The sequence below is a fragment of the Labeo rohita genome, chromosome 19 (genome assembly GCF_022985175.1).
Source record: "Labeo rohita strain BAU-BD-2019 chromosome 19, IGBB_LRoh.1.0, whole genome shotgun sequence".
NCBI lineage: Eukaryota > Metazoa > Chordata > Actinopteri > Cypriniformes > Cyprinidae > Labeo > Labeo rohita.
This window is the reverse complement of record NC_066887.1, coordinates 20,639,276-20,657,207: the sequence shown is the minus strand read 5'-3', so window position 1 is coordinate 20,657,207 and position 17,932 is coordinate 20,639,276. Positions and strand designations below refer to the sequence as shown.

General features: G+C 35.3%; 1 protein-coding gene across 1 annotated transcript in view; it reads left to right on the top strand.

The window, feature by feature from the left end:
- ext1b (exostosin glycosyltransferase 1b) overlaps positions 1 to 17,932 on the top strand; it is a 100,109-nt gene that overhangs the window by 67,703 nt on the left and 14,474 nt on the right. Inside the window, exons 2-6 of the mRNA XM_051136285.1 lie at positions 2,969 to 3,062; positions 6,142 to 6,249; positions 8,911 to 9,030; positions 13,384 to 13,516; positions 16,302 to 16,420. Of these exons, the coding sequence (XP_050992242.1) occupies positions 2,969 to 3,062; positions 6,142 to 6,249; positions 8,911 to 9,030; positions 13,384 to 13,516; positions 16,302 to 16,420 (574 nt within the window). The remainder of the gene's footprint in view (positions 1 to 2,968; positions 3,063 to 6,141; positions 6,250 to 8,910; positions 9,031 to 13,383; positions 13,517 to 16,301; positions 16,421 to 17,932) is intronic.

The following is a 17,932-nucleotide window of genomic DNA, read 5'->3' as shown; positions in this document are numbered from 1 at the left end:
CCTGAGCACCATTAAAGACCCAAACAATTCTCACTTGTGTATAAACGCACACTATTACACCCTCTCATCTCCGCTGTGCTGTTTTAAGTGGTCTGAGCTTTGCAAGGTCAAAAGATGCTCAATGTTTGACAGAAGGTTAAAGGAGATGCTTTGAAATAACAGGCAATACACACAGTGAATACAAAACAATTACTGTGGTGGAACCATTGTACAGTTATAAGATATAAGATGGTAATTCTATGGTACTTTTGTCTATATTGTAGTACTGAATGATTGCCACTTACGAGTTATATAGTTCCATGTATACATATTTTTCTGAATGTGGAAATCTCGCCCGACTGGAGCAGTGCTTTACATTTCTGGTCTCTGGTGTTTCTAGTCAAGTTAACGTATTTTCTGAGCCGATAATATGACATTAAACCTGTACACATGAAAAAGTTTAAATTCAGTCTCTATTTTTACCCCATTTTAACATGGATTTCAGTGGAAACCGAACCATGAAAACGCCCAAACGGAAGTTAGAATCCTTCATGGTGCCAGGAAAAAGGTGGATAATAAATACATAAAATACTGTATAATAATGCGTTGAACTAAATATAACTGGTAACTTTACAAGAAGGCACACTAGTTAACTGCATTAGTTAATGAGAATGAACAATACTCTTACAGCGTTTATTAATCTTAGTTAATTTAAGCATTTAATAATGCATTGTTAAAAACAAAAGTTGTTTGTTAACATTAGTAAATGCACCATGAACTAATATGAACAAACAATGATCGACTGTTTTTTATCAATTAATGTTAACGAAGATTAATAAATAGTGTAATGTATTGTTAATTGTTCACTCATGTTAGGTAATACATTAACTAATGGTAACAAATGACACCTTATTGTAAAGTGTTACCATATATCGTTTAGTAACTTTTTTTTTTTTAATGCAAAGATGCTTTAAATTATAATCTAAAGTGACAGGAAAGATTTGTATATTGCTACAAGAAGAATTCCTTTTCAAATAAATTCCTTTTTAATTTATTAATCCAAGAATTCACAGCATCTTTAACGCATTCAACATTGCATCACAGTATTAAATACATTTGAAAATATATTAAATTTGAAAAAAATGAAATTTTAATATTTCCACAGTATTGGTTATTTTTTGTATTTTTGATCAAATAAATGCAGCCTTCAAAAAATATTTTTTTGAATGGTAGTGTATGTGTTTTCTTATGTACTTATGTTTTTATGTATATATTATGTATAAAAATTGCGTGAATGTGTATAGATGGGTAGATAAGCAGCTAGCATAATTTTTTCTATTTTATTATTTTAAGGAATTTGTATGTGTAGTATGAATGTATTTATACCATGCTCTGAATACTCTATTCTGATTGGCTGGTAGGTATGCCTTAAATCTGCTTAATGCACAGGTAGTTCCAAGTCAGTTTAATCACTGTTCTTTATTAATGCAGTGCGTTATTGTTTATAGAAAGAGATGCACAGACTCTCTCTCTCTCTCTCTCTCTCTCCCCCGATCGATAAATAATTGCACTATTTCATCTGTATCTGATATGAAGAAGGCAGAATGCTAGAGCTAACAAGGTGTAACTGACTAAAATAAGTCATTTTTACCCTTGTGGTCAAATATTAACTTGTTGTCAGTGCTTGCAAATGGCCATGGTATAAATGGGATAATGCACGGCTAGCTGTGCGTTAAATGATTTTAATGCACTCTGCGGAGGCAGCCATCCTCCGCTTCGCATGGATTGGTTCTTGGCCTCCTTTATCCCTTACTAGGGGTCGACCGATATGTGTTTTTCAGGGTCGATGCCGATACTGATTATTACAGATCAAGTAGACCGATAACTGATATTTTGGACCAATATATATGTCTGGTATAAAAATGAAAATAATGTCTAAATTAAGGAATAACAAATATCGATAAATGGCAAGGCCGATAAATAGGTGACTCCTATTCCTTACGTAAATTAATTTGAACAATTTTGCTATTGTGCCATTTGTATGCTGGTCATGGAAGAAAAAAAAAATTGTGAGGGGAAAAATGAAAGTGTTTAGTCAAGGAAAGCCTGGTGACCGGTGGTTTATGGACTGCATGGAAAAGCATCATTTCTGTCCTGGGCTCACACAGTGAGGTATGGAGTGAGCCTCGTTGTTTGCCGACTGTCTGATATTGCTCCTCAGGTAGCTAATCTACGTGAAATGGCACCATAGAGACCAACGCTCGCCCTCCAGCCTCATTCATATTCTATCACATTAACACGGGATCAGTCCGATATCCAGACAGCTGGGACGCGTGCGTGTGTGCTCACACGCGTGCCTTGTTTGTTCACTTTGCGACAGAATGGCCTCTGTGCCTCGGTTTAGTTCTGTAGGGCTGTGTGTGTGTAGCCTGCCATTTCAGGCAGCATTCAAAGTCAGCATCTACCAATGAGCTGAGGAGGCAAACGGCACAGCTGCTCCCGAGTCAGCAAGATCATCAGAAGGCAGATAATGGCAGCACGTGGAAGTCAGCATCGCACAACCTTCACCTTACATGCTCACCAGTAAATGATGAATGATTTTCTGCCTGATAAATAACTGCCTGCTCCTTTAACCTCAAGACCTCTTTGACGCTGTATTTTTTTGCGTGTGCGCATGAGAGGACGGGAAGCCATCTGTGTCAGTGTGGCCGCCCTGAGCACAGGGGCAGAGAGATGACTGTCACTTTGATATTCGAAAAAAAACATGGCTGTATTTTCTCAAGCATCTGAAGACGTGCACACTGTTTGTTTTTGCACATGTAAGTGTGCCTGTGTGAAGCGGGCAGGTGTCACAACCTCATTACCCAGCACATCTGATTGTTCAGTATTTATCACTGGAGGACAGAGGGAGGGAGGGACACCGATGGAGAAATGACACTTGAATTCTAAGTAAGGCATTTGTGTCATTAATTTGTGTGTTTCTTTGCAGGTACGACTATCGTGAAATGCTGCACAATTCCACCTTCTGCTTGGTTCCGCGCGGACGACGGCTGGGATCCTTTCGCTTCCTGGAGGCTCTGCAGGTGAGCGTACATCTGTCATTCAGTCTAGATCTTTTTCTCTTTCTTTCCACGTCTGTCTGTCTTTTTCTATTTCTATTTCTATTTCTATTTCTATTTCTTTTTCTTTTTCTTTTTCTTTTAATTTCAGTTTCTATTTCCTTTCCTTTTCATCTTTTTTTTCTTTTTCCTGATGTTGTTGCTGTCTTTTTTTATTCCTGCTTCACTTCCTTCTGTACTTCTTTCATTACTTCCTTCCTTCCTTCCTTCCATACGTTTATTCACTTGTCTGTTTCCTCAACATGGAAGTAAGCCTGTGGGTATCCTTCCTTCCTTCCTGTACTCTTCATTTCTCATCTCCCTATATCCTTTCATTCTCCCATCCTTACTTTTCATTCCTCACTTGCATATATCCTTCCTTCTTTCCTTCCTTTCATCCTTCCTTCCATACTATTCATTCCACACTTCCTTATATCCTTCCTTCCATCATTCCATATTTTCATTCCTCACTTGCATATATCCTTCCTTCTTTCCTTCCTTTCATCCTTCCTTCCATACTTTTCATTCTGCACTTGCATATATCCTTCCTTCTTTCCTTCCAATACTCCTCATTTCTCACTTCCCTATATCCTTCCATCCTCCCTTTCATACTTTTCATTCCGCACTTCCTTATATCCTTCGTTCTTTCCTTCCATCCATCCTTCCTTTTATACTTTTCATTCCGTACTTCCCTGTATCTTTCCTTCCATCCATTGTTCCTTCCATCCTTCCATCCATACTGTACTCTTCATTCCGCACTTCCCTATATCCTTCCTTCCATCCTTTTCATTCTGCACTTCCCTGTGTCTATCCTTCTTTCCTTCCATCCATCCTTTCTTCCATACTTTTCATTTCGCACCTGCATATATCCTTCCCTCTTTCCATCCTTTCATCCTTCCTCCCATATTGTTCATTCCGCACTTCCTTATATCCTTCCTTCCATCTTACCTTCTGTACTTTTCATTCAGCACTTCCCTATATCCTTCCTTCCATCCTTCCAATACTCCTCTTTTCTCACTTCCCTATATCCTTCCATCCTCCCTTCCATACTTTTCATTCGGCACTTCCTTATATCCTTCGTTCTTTCCTTCCATCCATCCTTCCTTTTATACTTTTCATTCCGTACTCTCCTGTATCTTTCCTTCCATCCATTGTTCCTTCCATACTTTTCATTCCTTCCATCCTTCCATCCATACTGTACTCTTCATTCCGCACTTCCCTATATCTTCTCTTCCCTATATCCTTCCTTCCATCCTTCTCATTCTGCACTTCCCTGTGTCTATCCTTCTTTCCTTCCATCCATCCTTCCTTCCATACTTTTCATTTCACACCTGCATATATCCTTCCCTCTTTCCATCCTTTCATCCTTCCTCCCATATTATTCATTCCGCACTTCCTTATATCCTTCCTTCCATCTTACCTTCCGTACTTTTCATTCCGCACTTCCCTATATCTTCTCTTCCCTATATCCTTCCTTCCATCCTTTTCATTCCGCACTTCCCTATATCCTTCCTTCTTTCCTTCCATACTGTTCATTCTGAACTTCCCTATATCCTTCCTTCCATCCTTCCAGTACTCTTCATTTTTCACTTCCCCATAACCCTCCATCCTACCTTCCATACTTTTCATTCCACTCTTCCCTATATCCTTCCTCTTCCTTATCTAAATCCTTCCAAGTTCATTCTTTTTTTCCTTACTTCCCTCTTTCCTTGCTTTCTTCCACCCTTTTGTTCTCTGATCTTCTCTTATACATTTACTTCTCTCTACACTCGCATCCTTCCATCCTTCATTTCTTGTACATTTCTTGGATCCTTCCTTGTACTTCCTTTCCTTTAAACCTTTCTTCCTTATGTAATTCCCTACTACCTTTTTCATTATTCTTTTCCTTTCTGTTTTCCTTTCTTCTCTAAATCCTTCCAAGTTTGTTATATTTATGGTAGAAAATGTACAAAATATCTTCATGGAACATGATCTTTACTTAGCCATATTATTTTTGCAATAAAAGAAAAATGTGTTATTGGCCATTGCTACAAATGAACTTGCTACTGGTTACGACTGGTTTTGTGGTCCACTAATTCTTTTGCACTCACTTCCTTCCGTTCCATTCCTTTCTTCCTATGTTCCCTTCTTTTATTCCTACATTCCTCAATTCCTTTTGCACATTCATTCCTACTGCACTTCTTTCATTTCTTCCTTTTCACACTTATTTCCTTCTGCCTTTCCTTTCTTGTGCAATCCTTCCTCTCAAGTTGAAAACCCTCATGTAGCTAATTATAACTACATACTAACTCTGTCCCTTCCTGTCACCTTTTGGATGTTAATTAAAACATTAGTTGCCCTTTATGAACCTTTCTTTTTTTTTAACTAACAATTATCGCCCCCACTAGCAGGTCTGAAGAGATTTTATCATAAGGACGTTTTCAGAAATGTAGTCTTCACAAGCATTGTGAAACAGTTCCACTCACGCACATACTTTGACATTAGCTCTCACATAATGCACCCGCACCTCTTCACTTCTGGAGCACAGACCCTCTTCCCCTGAGCGTGTGTGTGACCACTAGGAGCTGAAGCCCTGCGGCGCTCGGTGCTCAGCTGACACCTTTATGACCTCTTGAGTGGCAGGTCCTCATTACGTCAAACAGCCGTCAGACACAACAGCTGCTCATCCCTCAATTTCTACACATCTCCCGCACTTCAAAGGAAACTCACTTTTCTCTCCTCAGCCCCCTTCTCTGTTTTATAGGGTTTTTTTTTTCTCTCCAACCTATATATTTTACTCTCTCCTTCTCTGTATTTACTGTCATAACATGTAACTGTATAAGTGAATTGAATGTTGATCTCTAGGCGTCTGTGTGCTGGACTCTTCGACTCAGTATCAGTAACAAGGCTAATGGCTTTTCTGGCATTCAGTAGAAGCAATTTAATATGCGTCCCATTGTGTTTATTCTGTTTCTTATTTATCCATGTGTTTTTTGTCTTTGTGCTGTCCTGTAATCAAAACACAGCACATATGACTCACTCTGTGACCCCATCTCTCTGTCTGTGTGTGTTTGTGTGTTTGTAGGCGGCCTGTGTGCCAGTCATGCTGAGTAACGGTTGGGAACTCCCCTTCTCGGAGGTCATCGACTGGAACACGGCTGCTGTGATCGGGGACGAGAGGCTCCTACTGCAGGTCCGAAATCCACAATGTTTTTATTACATCCTTTCCTGAATATTGTTTGTATTCTGCCCAAATACTTTAATAGTGGTGCCAGACGTTTGGAGCTTTTAGACCACCTCAGATGGATGATCATATTAAGCATATTCAGAAATGATTAAAATGATGTACGCCATATTAGTGATTCTCATCCAGGTATACATCTATCCCAGGGAGTTTCCAGGATTTTGTTTGTTAAAGAGAATTCTGTCATCATTTATTCATCCTCATGTCATTCCAAAGCAGACTACTTTCTTCTGTGAAACAGTAAAGATCTTTGGAGAAATCTCTAGGGATTGTTTATGTCAATATAATGGAAGTCAAAGGCAACAAACTCTTTGGTTGTCAAAATTATTCAAAATATATTCCTTTTTTTTTTTTCAGAAGAATGAATGTCAGACAGGTTTAGGACAATATGAGGGTTAACAAATGATGACACAATTTTTAGTTATGGGTGAACTATCTCTTGAACAATGGAAATGCTGTTGCTTCACAGGAATTGTGACTAAATTATTATTATATTATGACCATCAAACGATTTATATATTAACAACAAATTGTTTTTGTTTTGTTTTGTTTTTTGTTTTGTTTTGTTTTGTTTTTGTTTTGTTTTTTTGTATACTTTGTTCCTTTTTAAATTATTATTATATTATGGCTGTCAAACTATTAAAATATTCACAATTATTCCTGTGAGATATAAAGACGTTTTGTTTTTTTTCTTTCTGTTTTTTTGTTTGTTTGTTTGTTTGTTTTATCCTTTAGTACCTTTATAAATTATTATATTATAACCATCTAACAATTAATATATTATCAATTAATCCTGTGATCTTTTTTGTTTGTTTGTTTGGTTGGTTGGTTGGTTGTTGTTTTTTTGTATGCTTTTAGTTCCTTTTTAAATTATTATAGTATGGCCATCAAACAATTAAAATATTAACAATTAATCCTGTGATCGATTTTTGTTTTGTTTTTGTTTTGTTTTTTGGTATGTTTTCAGTTCCTTTTCAAGTTATTGTTATGGTCCTCTCAAATATTGACAATTGATAAAAATATTCTCAAACCTGTGATCTTTTGGTGTTGTTGTTTATTTGTTTAATCTAACCTCTAACAGTTACAATATTCAAAATTAATCCTGTGATCTTTTTTGTTTTGTTTTGTTTTTTTTAGTTCCTTTTTTAAGTTATTGTTACGGCCCCCTCAAAAATATTCATGAAAATCCTCATAAAAATATTCACAATTGCTAAAAATATTCACAATAAATCCTGAGATCCTTTTTTTATTTCTGTTTTTTATGCTTTCATTTCCTTTTTAAATTATTATATTATGGCCATCAAACAATTAAAACATTCACAATTAATCCTGCCATAATTTTGTTTGTTTGTTTGTTTGTTTGTTTTTTGTGTGCTTTTAGTTCTTTAACTTATTATATTATGGCTGTCAAATCCTCTGATCTTTTTGGGGGTTTTTCTCTTTCTTTTTTTGTATGCAGTTAGTTCCTTTTTAAAAAATTTTTTTATATTATGGAAGTCCATTCCTGTGATCTTTGTTTTGTTTTGTTTTTTTCTCTTTCTTTTCTTTGTATGCGTTTAGTTCCTTTTTTAACTTATTATGCCTGTCAAATACTGTGATCTTTTGTTTGTTTTATTTACTTTCTCTTTTTTTTATGATTTTAGTTCATTTTTAAATTATTATTGTATTATGGTTGTCAAATGATTAGAATACAATTAAAACAAACAATAGATCACAGGATTAATTGTGAATATTATAATCGTTTGACAGCTATATAATAATTTAAAAAGGAACTAAAAGCATACCAAAAAAAAACAAAAGATCACAGGATTTTTTTTTTTTCTTTCTTTCTTTTTTGTATGCTTTTAGTACCGTTTTAAAGACAGAAAAAATTGGTTCGCTCAGAGGGAAAATATCAAAAATGCTTGTTAAGCTTTGATGATAATTACATACAAAAACTGCAAATTACGTTTGTTAAACCTTCCATCTGGAATCACTTATAAATTAATTTGCTATTAAGGTCTTTCTCAGACAACTTTATCTATGACTGTTCCCTGAACTGTCAAAATGTGATTCAAGACATATACTTGGAGAATCTTTTTTTTTTTTTTTTTTTTTTTTCCCCAATAGTAGAAGTATGTTAATATTATTAATAAAGCTAAATGATATCTAAAATATGCCTTGAAATAAACCCACATTTGTGTTTATAAAGATGAATTTACTGATGCGATTGAGACAAAACAGGTTGAAAACACTGGTTAGACTTGGAGAAAGTGTTTGACATGTGAGTTTTGGTCCTGGGTCAACATTCCTGTCAAACAAAGGATGTTGATCCAGGACGTCCTACTTGGCTGAATCGCAATGTTTGCTCTAAAACACAACTTGGACTGGTTTGACCGTCTTAGTCTGGTATGATCTAGTTCTTCCATTAGGACTGTGATGCAGATCATTTCAGGTTATAGGGATTTCATTTGTTTAACCCAGCAGCATGAGATGCCGCTGAAATGATGTTCACCTCATACACCCATATCCCTCTAGTTTTCCCTTGTTTCATTTGTTCCGTTCATACATAACCTCTCCAGCAGCAGGGCGCTGATTTATCACCCTCTCTCTCGCTCTCTCCCCATGCAGATCCCGTCTACGGTGCGCTCCATTCATCAGGATAAGATTCTGGCTCTGCGACAGCAAACGCAGTTCTTGTGGGAGGCCTACTTCTCGTCCGTGGAGAAGATTGTGCTCACCACTCTAGAAGTAAGCAATGACTGTTCAGTCACGCCGTCTCCCACTATCTCACACACACACACATTCGCTCTCATTCCACAGCTGTGACACTCACAAGACGCACAGGCTGGGTTCAAATATTTTGACAGAAATTGTAGAACTATGATGATTTATTAGGGGTTGTGCTAAGTGCGTACACATTCACATGCCTTGTTTAATTCCGTACGTCTTCTTTATCAGTGTTTGGGAAATGATGCGTGACCTTGGTTCAATGACCTCTCCTTAGAGTTATTAGCATTTGGCTAGACGCAGAGCTCTAATACAGCGGCCCTAGAAGTATTTGGATGCTTTTTCGCTGTTTATTCGCCACTGTTATATATGAGAAATATTCTGTCGAAAGCTTTGTTAGTGTAACTGCTCCCCCAGGGTCTTAGATCGACATGCCGTCGCGGTCCATGTTTAGCAACTGCCAGTGTCATACAATGCATAAGCGTCTACAATCAACAAATCACAGCAATTAACCCCACAAGACTATGAGCTAGTGACAGAGCTGTCAAAACCCCCCCACCACCAGCCTCCCACGGCGTGGGTACGGCGTCATTGCAATTACAGCTAGCATCCGACGAGTTGCTTTCATCCGCTGCCCTCCATTTGGAAGATTGCGGCCATCCTGTTGCGAGATTGAGTCGTCAATCACATGTCTTCAGTCACTAAAAGGGAGGACTTTTAGCTGAGCAAGAGGAACGGCCTTTCATCAGCCGCTCAGATTGGGTTTTTAAGATGACAGGTGGGGTTCTGCAAGGTTGAAAGACCACGGCTTAATATCAACGCTCATGTCAAATGGTTATTGACTGCTACAGGGGGGAGCAAGAAGAAAACATAGGGGAAATACTCAAACTTGTACTTCATATTGGTCACCTCAGATGGCATTTTGTAATATAATATAATCAGGGTGCACATAAATAAATGCACTGTGTAATAAGTTAAGAGCACGCATTTGCGTACCGACATAGGTGTAGCTGTTCATGCACGATTGCCATTTTAGATCGACAAACTGTAACACTGTGTAAGATTTCAATTTGAAATTAAAAGCATAATTCTAGACTATTTGCTGACGTTTTCAAAACACAATGCAAAAACATGACATTTCATTGACTGGCGTGCTTCACTGAATGCTTTTTAATTGGAAGTTCTAAGCCCGGTGGGAGCACGTACTGTATACTTACTTGCCGGCAAGCCGTCAAAATAAAAGCTTGCTAATTTCAATTTGAAAAATTATGAAAATTGACAAAAAAAAAAAAAAGATTATCATTTTATTTTTAAGCTTACTATAAAATAATTGCGTTTTTATTTAATACTCCCGTTTTATTTTAAAGGAGTCATCGGATGCAAAGTTCACTTTTTCATGTTGTTTGAACGTTAATGTGTGTATGTACAAATCTACCCTATAATGATAAAAATCCATGCAGTGGTTTTTAATTAATCTGTAAAAATACCCCCTTTTTCAAATCGAGCCGTTCTCAGATGCCTGTCGTTGTTGCGTCACACCCACAGAGGCCGCTCCCTCTGTAGTTGATTGACATGAGCGTCTTACCTCAGATCAGCTGTAATGCTGGAGCAGGGATGTAAATTAGACAAGAATATCTCAGATTGAGCGATTGAGGTGTTGTGTTGCTGGATGTAATAATGAACATTATGGTCGTGGTCGTCATTTACTCCCGACATCTGAGCCGCTGAAAATGCAGTAGATTATGTTTGTTTGTGAAGGGAATGCGCCTCCCGATCTACATAAATGCGTCTGTGTTCGCGCAAATCATTCATGATTCAGCTTTACTTACAGCCGAAGTGAGTATAAGGGTTTTTTTATGAATCTCTGCAATCCTAATAACGTGCTAGTTAGCAAGTTTAGCAGCGAAATGCGTCTAAATGCGGCTAAAGTAAACAGGCTCGTCACTCCACAGAGAGAAGAGAGGGGCGGGGCGAGCAGAGCTCATTAACATTTAAAGCAGCCTCGACCAGAACAGGATGATTTTTGCAGAGCTGATTTTGGTAAAAAGGGTGTTGTTTTACACTCCCATTGAAAATTTTTAACCAAAGATTATTATAAAGATCCTAAAGAATAATATCAACTTGTGAAAAATGGGCATCTGATGACCGCTTTAAAACATAATAGTATTACCACACTTTATTATTTTGTTTATTATTTTATTTAAAAAATAAATCAATAAAGTGCAATGATATTATGGGTCACACTATGTTTTTTTGTGATGTTTGATAGAATACATTTAAAGCAGTAATATTCTGAAATATTATTACAATTTAAAATAACTTTTCCATTGGAATATATCTTAAAATGTAATTTATTCTTGTGATGGCGAAGCCAATTTTTTCAGCAGCCTCCAGTGTTACATGATCTTACAGAAATCATTCTAATATGCTGATTTGGTGCTCAAGAAACATTACTCATGGATTTAATTCTTCCGGATTAATCCGGAATTCTGGTTAATGATACCACTCAAATATATATGGTCAAATTTAAAAAAGAGAGAGAAATTAATAATTTTATTCATCATCTGTTAAAGTGATGAGAAGTGAGGGAAGAGTGAAGACATTTAAAGTGTTACTAAAGATTTCTATTTAATAAATGCCTAAATAATTTTTATACATATATTTGATAACTACCAAAAAATGCTGTTCATTGTACATTCTATTTATCAAAGAATCCTGAAAAATAAAATGTATCAACGTTTCCACACCAAAATATGAAGCGGCACCACTGTTTTCAGTATTGACAAAAATCATTGAGTAATGATGCTGAAAAAAAGCTACTTTGCATCATAGGAATAAATTACATTTTATAATATATTAAAATAGAATTTTCTTTTTTTAATTGTTTATTGTTTTTAGTATTTCTTTTAATATTTCACAGTATCACAGTTTTTACTTTATTTTTGATCAAATAAATGCAGCCTTGGTGAGCAAAAGAAATGTATTTTAAAATCATCAATTATTGCAATGTTTCTAAACTTTTGGTAGTTTAATAACAATATGTTTACTTTACAATACTTTTATTATGTTATCATATTATCTTGTATATTAATTATCATGATTAAATGCTGCTTTTTATTTTTACAGGACAATAGTTTGTATCATACAACATAAGATATATCTTTTAATGTGATTAAAGTATATTTATTTATAAATAATTGTATATATTTTGTTTAAAATATTTTTATTTTTTAGTCTGGAAAAGCATTTTTTTTCAGGTTCCTTTCATAAATACAAAGTTCAAAATAACAGCATGTATTAAAAACTTTATAAATATCTTTGCTCTCACTTTTGATCATTTAAACGCAGGATAAACTATTGATTTCTTAGTAATAAATGATCCCAATCTTTAAAACAGTAGTGTGTATTACATTACATTATTCCATTTTAATGAAAGTTAAATGTTAAACAACAAAATATTGACAATTTAAAGGCTATATTTTTCAAACAGTAACAAAAATAAACTGTATAAATGATTCTGTTTGGTACTTCTAAATAACACAATTCACCTTGAATACCTCATGTTTCTTTCCATTATTAATTGAACGTTTCGATTTGTTGCCCAGATTCCCTTTGTTTAATCATTCTGAATCGACATGCGTGATTAGTCCTAATTACCATTATTAATGCAGGACGAGATTATCTCCCCCATTCAACTTCCCATACACCTGAACTAATTATGCTGAACGGAAAACGACTGTATTTGTAATTTATTTTTTTTTTTTAATGTGCGGTGGAGGTCGTCTGTGAAATCTCACTATCCCACAACCGATGAATGCACTCCAGATGCTGCTCAGTAAATTCTCCAAGACTTTTGTCATTTGTACTACAAAATAGCCTCCAGGCTAGTATTAAGAAGCTGCAATGAAGACACAATCTCACAGACATCCAGCTCGTGTGAAAACCCATTCCAGTTGCCAGCGATTAGGCTGTCACGAAGCCAAGCCGCTTTCACACCGAGGGGCGCAATATAAACCAAAAACGACGACGACAACAAAAAAGCCTATCAGTCTTTGTCTCTTTTTACAGCAGCCATTCATTGCTGAGAGCCTCACTCAAGGCCAGAGAAGCAATTGCTCCTCTTAATGCTGGAGCAGCTGATTGGCACGATGAGGGCGGTGAAATCGCTGGAGCATTTGATCATTTGTCTCATAGTTTATAGACCCAGAGCGGCACCTCAACTTGAAGTTTCAATTTGAAACATTAATTTAGCCTTTCGCAAAGACTTCTCCAAATGACAGCTTCACAGCGAGGAACTCTCACGGGCGAGGAATTTAGCCGGAATTGTTTACAATTTACCGGGCTGTTTATTTGTTTGTTTACTTGTTTGTCTAGATCATACAGGACCGAGTGCTTCAGCAGACCTCCAGGAGCGATCTGATGTGGAACAGTCATCCCGGTGGGCTTTTTACACTGCCCCAGTACTCATCCTACCTGGGCGACTTCCCTTTCTTCTACGCCAAACTTGGTAATTGACAATTATCTTCTTTATAGCGCATAGTTTTTCCACAGTTAAGGGCAAAAGCTGTTTCTAAAATTGCTCTTATTTTCCCTATGGTGCACTGTTTGGAGGTTTGCCATTTTTGTAGTGTCGTCCAAATTCTGAGTGAACAACTTTATAGAGGTTTCTTTTATACCTATAATGCTTTCAGATTTGCTGTGTACAAGTACAGCATACTTGCTGAAATAAAATTTCAGAATCGAATGGTGAAAACCTTGAGCATAAAGTAAAAAGTTTGTCGTTTTTTTTTTTTTTTTTTATTCCAGCAATTTTTATGTGCTGCTAATTGTCTTAAATTGTAATAAATTATTGATGTGAAAATGTAACATTTTATTTTGACATTAATTCCAACTGTCAACTCAAAAGAATTTTTTTTTAAAAAAATATATGATTACGTATTTTTTTTTATTTATCACTATGAGCTAATATGTTGAACAGAACATTTTTTTTTGTGTAAAAATACATCAATTTAAATAAAAAATATTTGATAATTACTTATAAAGATGCAGTTGGTCCTGAATTAAGTTATTCTTATTTTTAATTATTATCAGCAAATATATTAAACAAAAACAGAATAAAGATTTATTTTCATAATGCCATCCATAAACCCCAAACTACAAAGCTGGTGATGTTTAGTTACAAAAAATCTATAATAAATGTTTTCATCCTTATTTTACAAAAGGTTCATATAATATAAAATAAGGTACATATAATATGAAGTATATGATGATTTACTCTAAGATTTTTAGTGTTTTTATTTCTCTTCTGTTCACCAAGCCTGCATTTATTTGATCCAAAGTATGACAAAAACAGTAATATTGTGAAATATTTTTACTATTTAAAATAACTATTTTCTATTTGAATATATATTTAAAAATATTGTTTTATCAAAGCTAAATTTTCAGCAACATCTTCAGTGTCACAAGATCCTTCAGAAATCATTCTAATATGGTGATTTGCTGATTTGAATTATAGAAATGAATACTTTTATTTAGCAAGGATGCTTTCAATTGATCAAAAGAAGATAAAGAAGATAAAGACATTTATAATGTTGCAAAAGATTTCTATTTCAGATAAATGCTGTTCTCCTGAACTTTATATTCATCGAAAAAACTGAAAAAATTCTACTCAACTGTTTTTAACATAATAATAATAATAATAATAATAATAATAGTAAATGTTTTGAACCGCAAATCAGAATATTAGAATGATTTCTGATGGATCATGTGACTGGAGTAATGATGCTAAAAATTCACCTTTGAAATCACAGAAATAAATTACATTTTAAAAAATATTAAAATAGAATCAGTTATTTTGAATAGTAAAAATATTTTAAAGTTGTACTGTTTTTACTGTACTTTGGATCAAATAAATGCAGGCTTGGTGAGCAGAAGAGACTTCTTCTTAAAAAAAAACATAAAAAAACTGTACTGTTCAAAAACTTTTGACTGGTAGTGTACATTTATTCTGTATGTATGTAAATGTAACATTCACTGTTCAGGGAATTGTGAATGAGTGATTTTTGGACAGTAAAAGTTTTTCTGACTTTAATATTGTGACACCCTTTTCTCCGAAACTTTCCGAAACTAGTACTGTCTGACGTTTTGAGGTTATGTTCAAATGTTTCTGGAATTAATAAGCTTTCTAAGACATGACAGACAGGCATTATGGGACTTTCGGATCCTCTTTCATCTCTTACAGACGTGGGTCTTGTCATAGCCAAATTTGCGACTAGCCTCATTCAAAGCCCAAGTTGCGTCGTCTCTGGTTCTCCCCTTTGTCATCATCTGATTTATTTTTAAACACCCTCTCCTGCCATTTCTTAATTGCAGAGGTGTCTTGATATCTACAAATTTACCATGTAGCTAAGTGACAACCATTGTACAACGTGATAGATTATCGACCAGCCCTGTGTAATTGGATCACAAAATCCATATTCACAATCTAAAGTCGCGCATCGCCACAGTTGCTAATGCAGCCCACGCATGTCTCTATCTTAATCTGCACTGCTTGTCAGGCCAATCAATATGAAGCCGTTGATTGAGCACCTCTTGTTAGTGGGAAAATGTAAGTGGGAAAAAAAATGTGATAACCAACAGGAATTATCAGACTGTATCTATGTGAAAATTATCATATTGGTTTGTCACCGCTGCACCAATTAAACATAGTGAGTTATTTGAAGACGAAGGAAACACTCTACAGGATGGTGCCAACTGTCTGTATTATCTCATGGGTAAAGCAGACAATAGATGGGAAAAAAGGAGAGATTAAAAGCAATGTGCATGATATTATTTCCATTATCATGGATTGTAATTAAACATGTAGTTTATTTAATAACTGTAAAACTTGGATTATTTATCTTCCATTAAATCCCACTTTAGTCATAGCGATAAATCATTGTGCTTGAAGTATTTTATAGATATATTTGGCTCATTTTGAAGCTCACAGGAGTTCTGCACAGAGCACTTTAGAAGGCTTCACAGAATCTTTATGAAGAGTTTGAAATACTGTCATTCAATAAGCTGTGTGCATCATTCACCCCATGTGTTTGTTAAATATTTTATGAAATATTACATTTTTTATTAGATATTTTTACACCTTTTACTGTTTAAATCCATTCAGCAGAATTCCATAGATTTTCACCAAGAGCAGAGAAAAAAAAGTACAGTGAACAGCTGCAGCATAGATCTGTTATCATTTTTGCCTGATTCTGAGTCTTTCAAACTCATTCTCGTTTGTTTGTTTTTTTTAGGGATCAAGCCGAATCCCAAGTTCACTGCTGTTATTCATGCAGTCACACCCCTGGTTTCTCAGTCTCAGCCTATTCTCAAGCTGCTCGTCTCAGTGGCAAGATCCCAGTACTGTGCTCAGGTAAGATCTAGTTCTTTTGATGGAAGATTGATTAATTAAATTAGGGGTCACCGAACTTGTTCCTGGAGGGCCGGTGTCCTACAGAGTTTACCTCCAACTTTCCTCAACACAACTGCCTAGATGTTTTAAGTATACCTAGTAAGACCTTGATTAGCTGGTTCAGGTGTGATTAGGTCCAAGCTAAACTCTGCAGGGACACCGGCCCTCCAGGACCGATTCTGGGGACCCCTGAATTAAATTAATGGCAAATTATTGCATATATTAGTATTTGCTGAAAAAAAAAATGTTAAATTAAAATGATTCAGAGACAAACCTGGCTTTAGTGCCTTTACTTCTTTAATTAAATAATTAAATATTTATTACTTTAATTAATTGCACTAAATTAGTGGTTCTTAACTAGTGGGGCTCAGCAAACGCCCAAGGGCTCTGCAGAATGGCTTAAGCCTTTTTTTTAAGTCTCTAATCTAAAATAAAACAAAATCAAGTAGTGTTGTCACAATACCAAAATTTTTACTGAAATATCACAATACTACTGCTGAACCGATACTGTTTTAAAGGTTACATTAAAAATTTTTTTTTATCAAAAAGCATGTCTAATTAATTGAAATCATGAAACTTGCAGAATTTAACAGCAATTAATTAAAAGTTTAACAGAAATTAAATATTTTTAAGGCCCTATGAAGTACACTTTATTTTTCTCAAATTCAGGGTTTTTTTTTGTGAATCTGTTTTCCATTAATTGTTCTTTATTCTGTCTTAATCGTTTCATTACATTTTAATAATCAAAAGCGCATCTAATGAATTTCTAAAGGATAATTAAATAATTAATTTATTATATGATATTTATTTCTGTTTTTCAGAAATAGGCTACTGTGTTGTGTATTTACAATTTTCTGGTAAATAATTCTGGTAAATATTTTTTCCTTAAACATTGTTTTAATAATAGTTTTATTAGTAGTAGTAGTACTATCTTTACATTAAGTAATATATTAATATATTTCTAGCTGTAAGGTTAAACCAAACTTTTATTTTGACGGGTTGCTGTGAAGACCTTTAGGATCTTCATTATATGACGGTAGTTTTCCGCAAAAAGAAATGGTAAAATGCTCATGAAGTGACTCTCAGAGCAGTTCTAGAGTTTGTTCATGTGTTCATGTACTCATATATTGAGGCGGCAGAGGCTTAAAGAAAAACACCACGAGCGTCACACGTTCATGTGTAGTAAACAAAACTCCGCGATACAAGTCTTCACTGCTTCAAGACGAGGAGAAAAGAATGGGAAGATGCCTGTGGACAAATAAAACTTCATAAAGACCTGCGTCGTTGTTCTCTCCACTTCAGCCCTGATGCCTTTGAGACTTTTAGCAGACCACAGCTACTGAAAGAGTTTACAAACGGCAGAGACAAGAAATGATAGATGCCATCCTGGCAGGATGTAAACATGTGATGCTTGTCATGACGCCGCAGCCACTAAAGGAGTTTCTCAGTGTGGATTTTCCTCAATATCCGGGG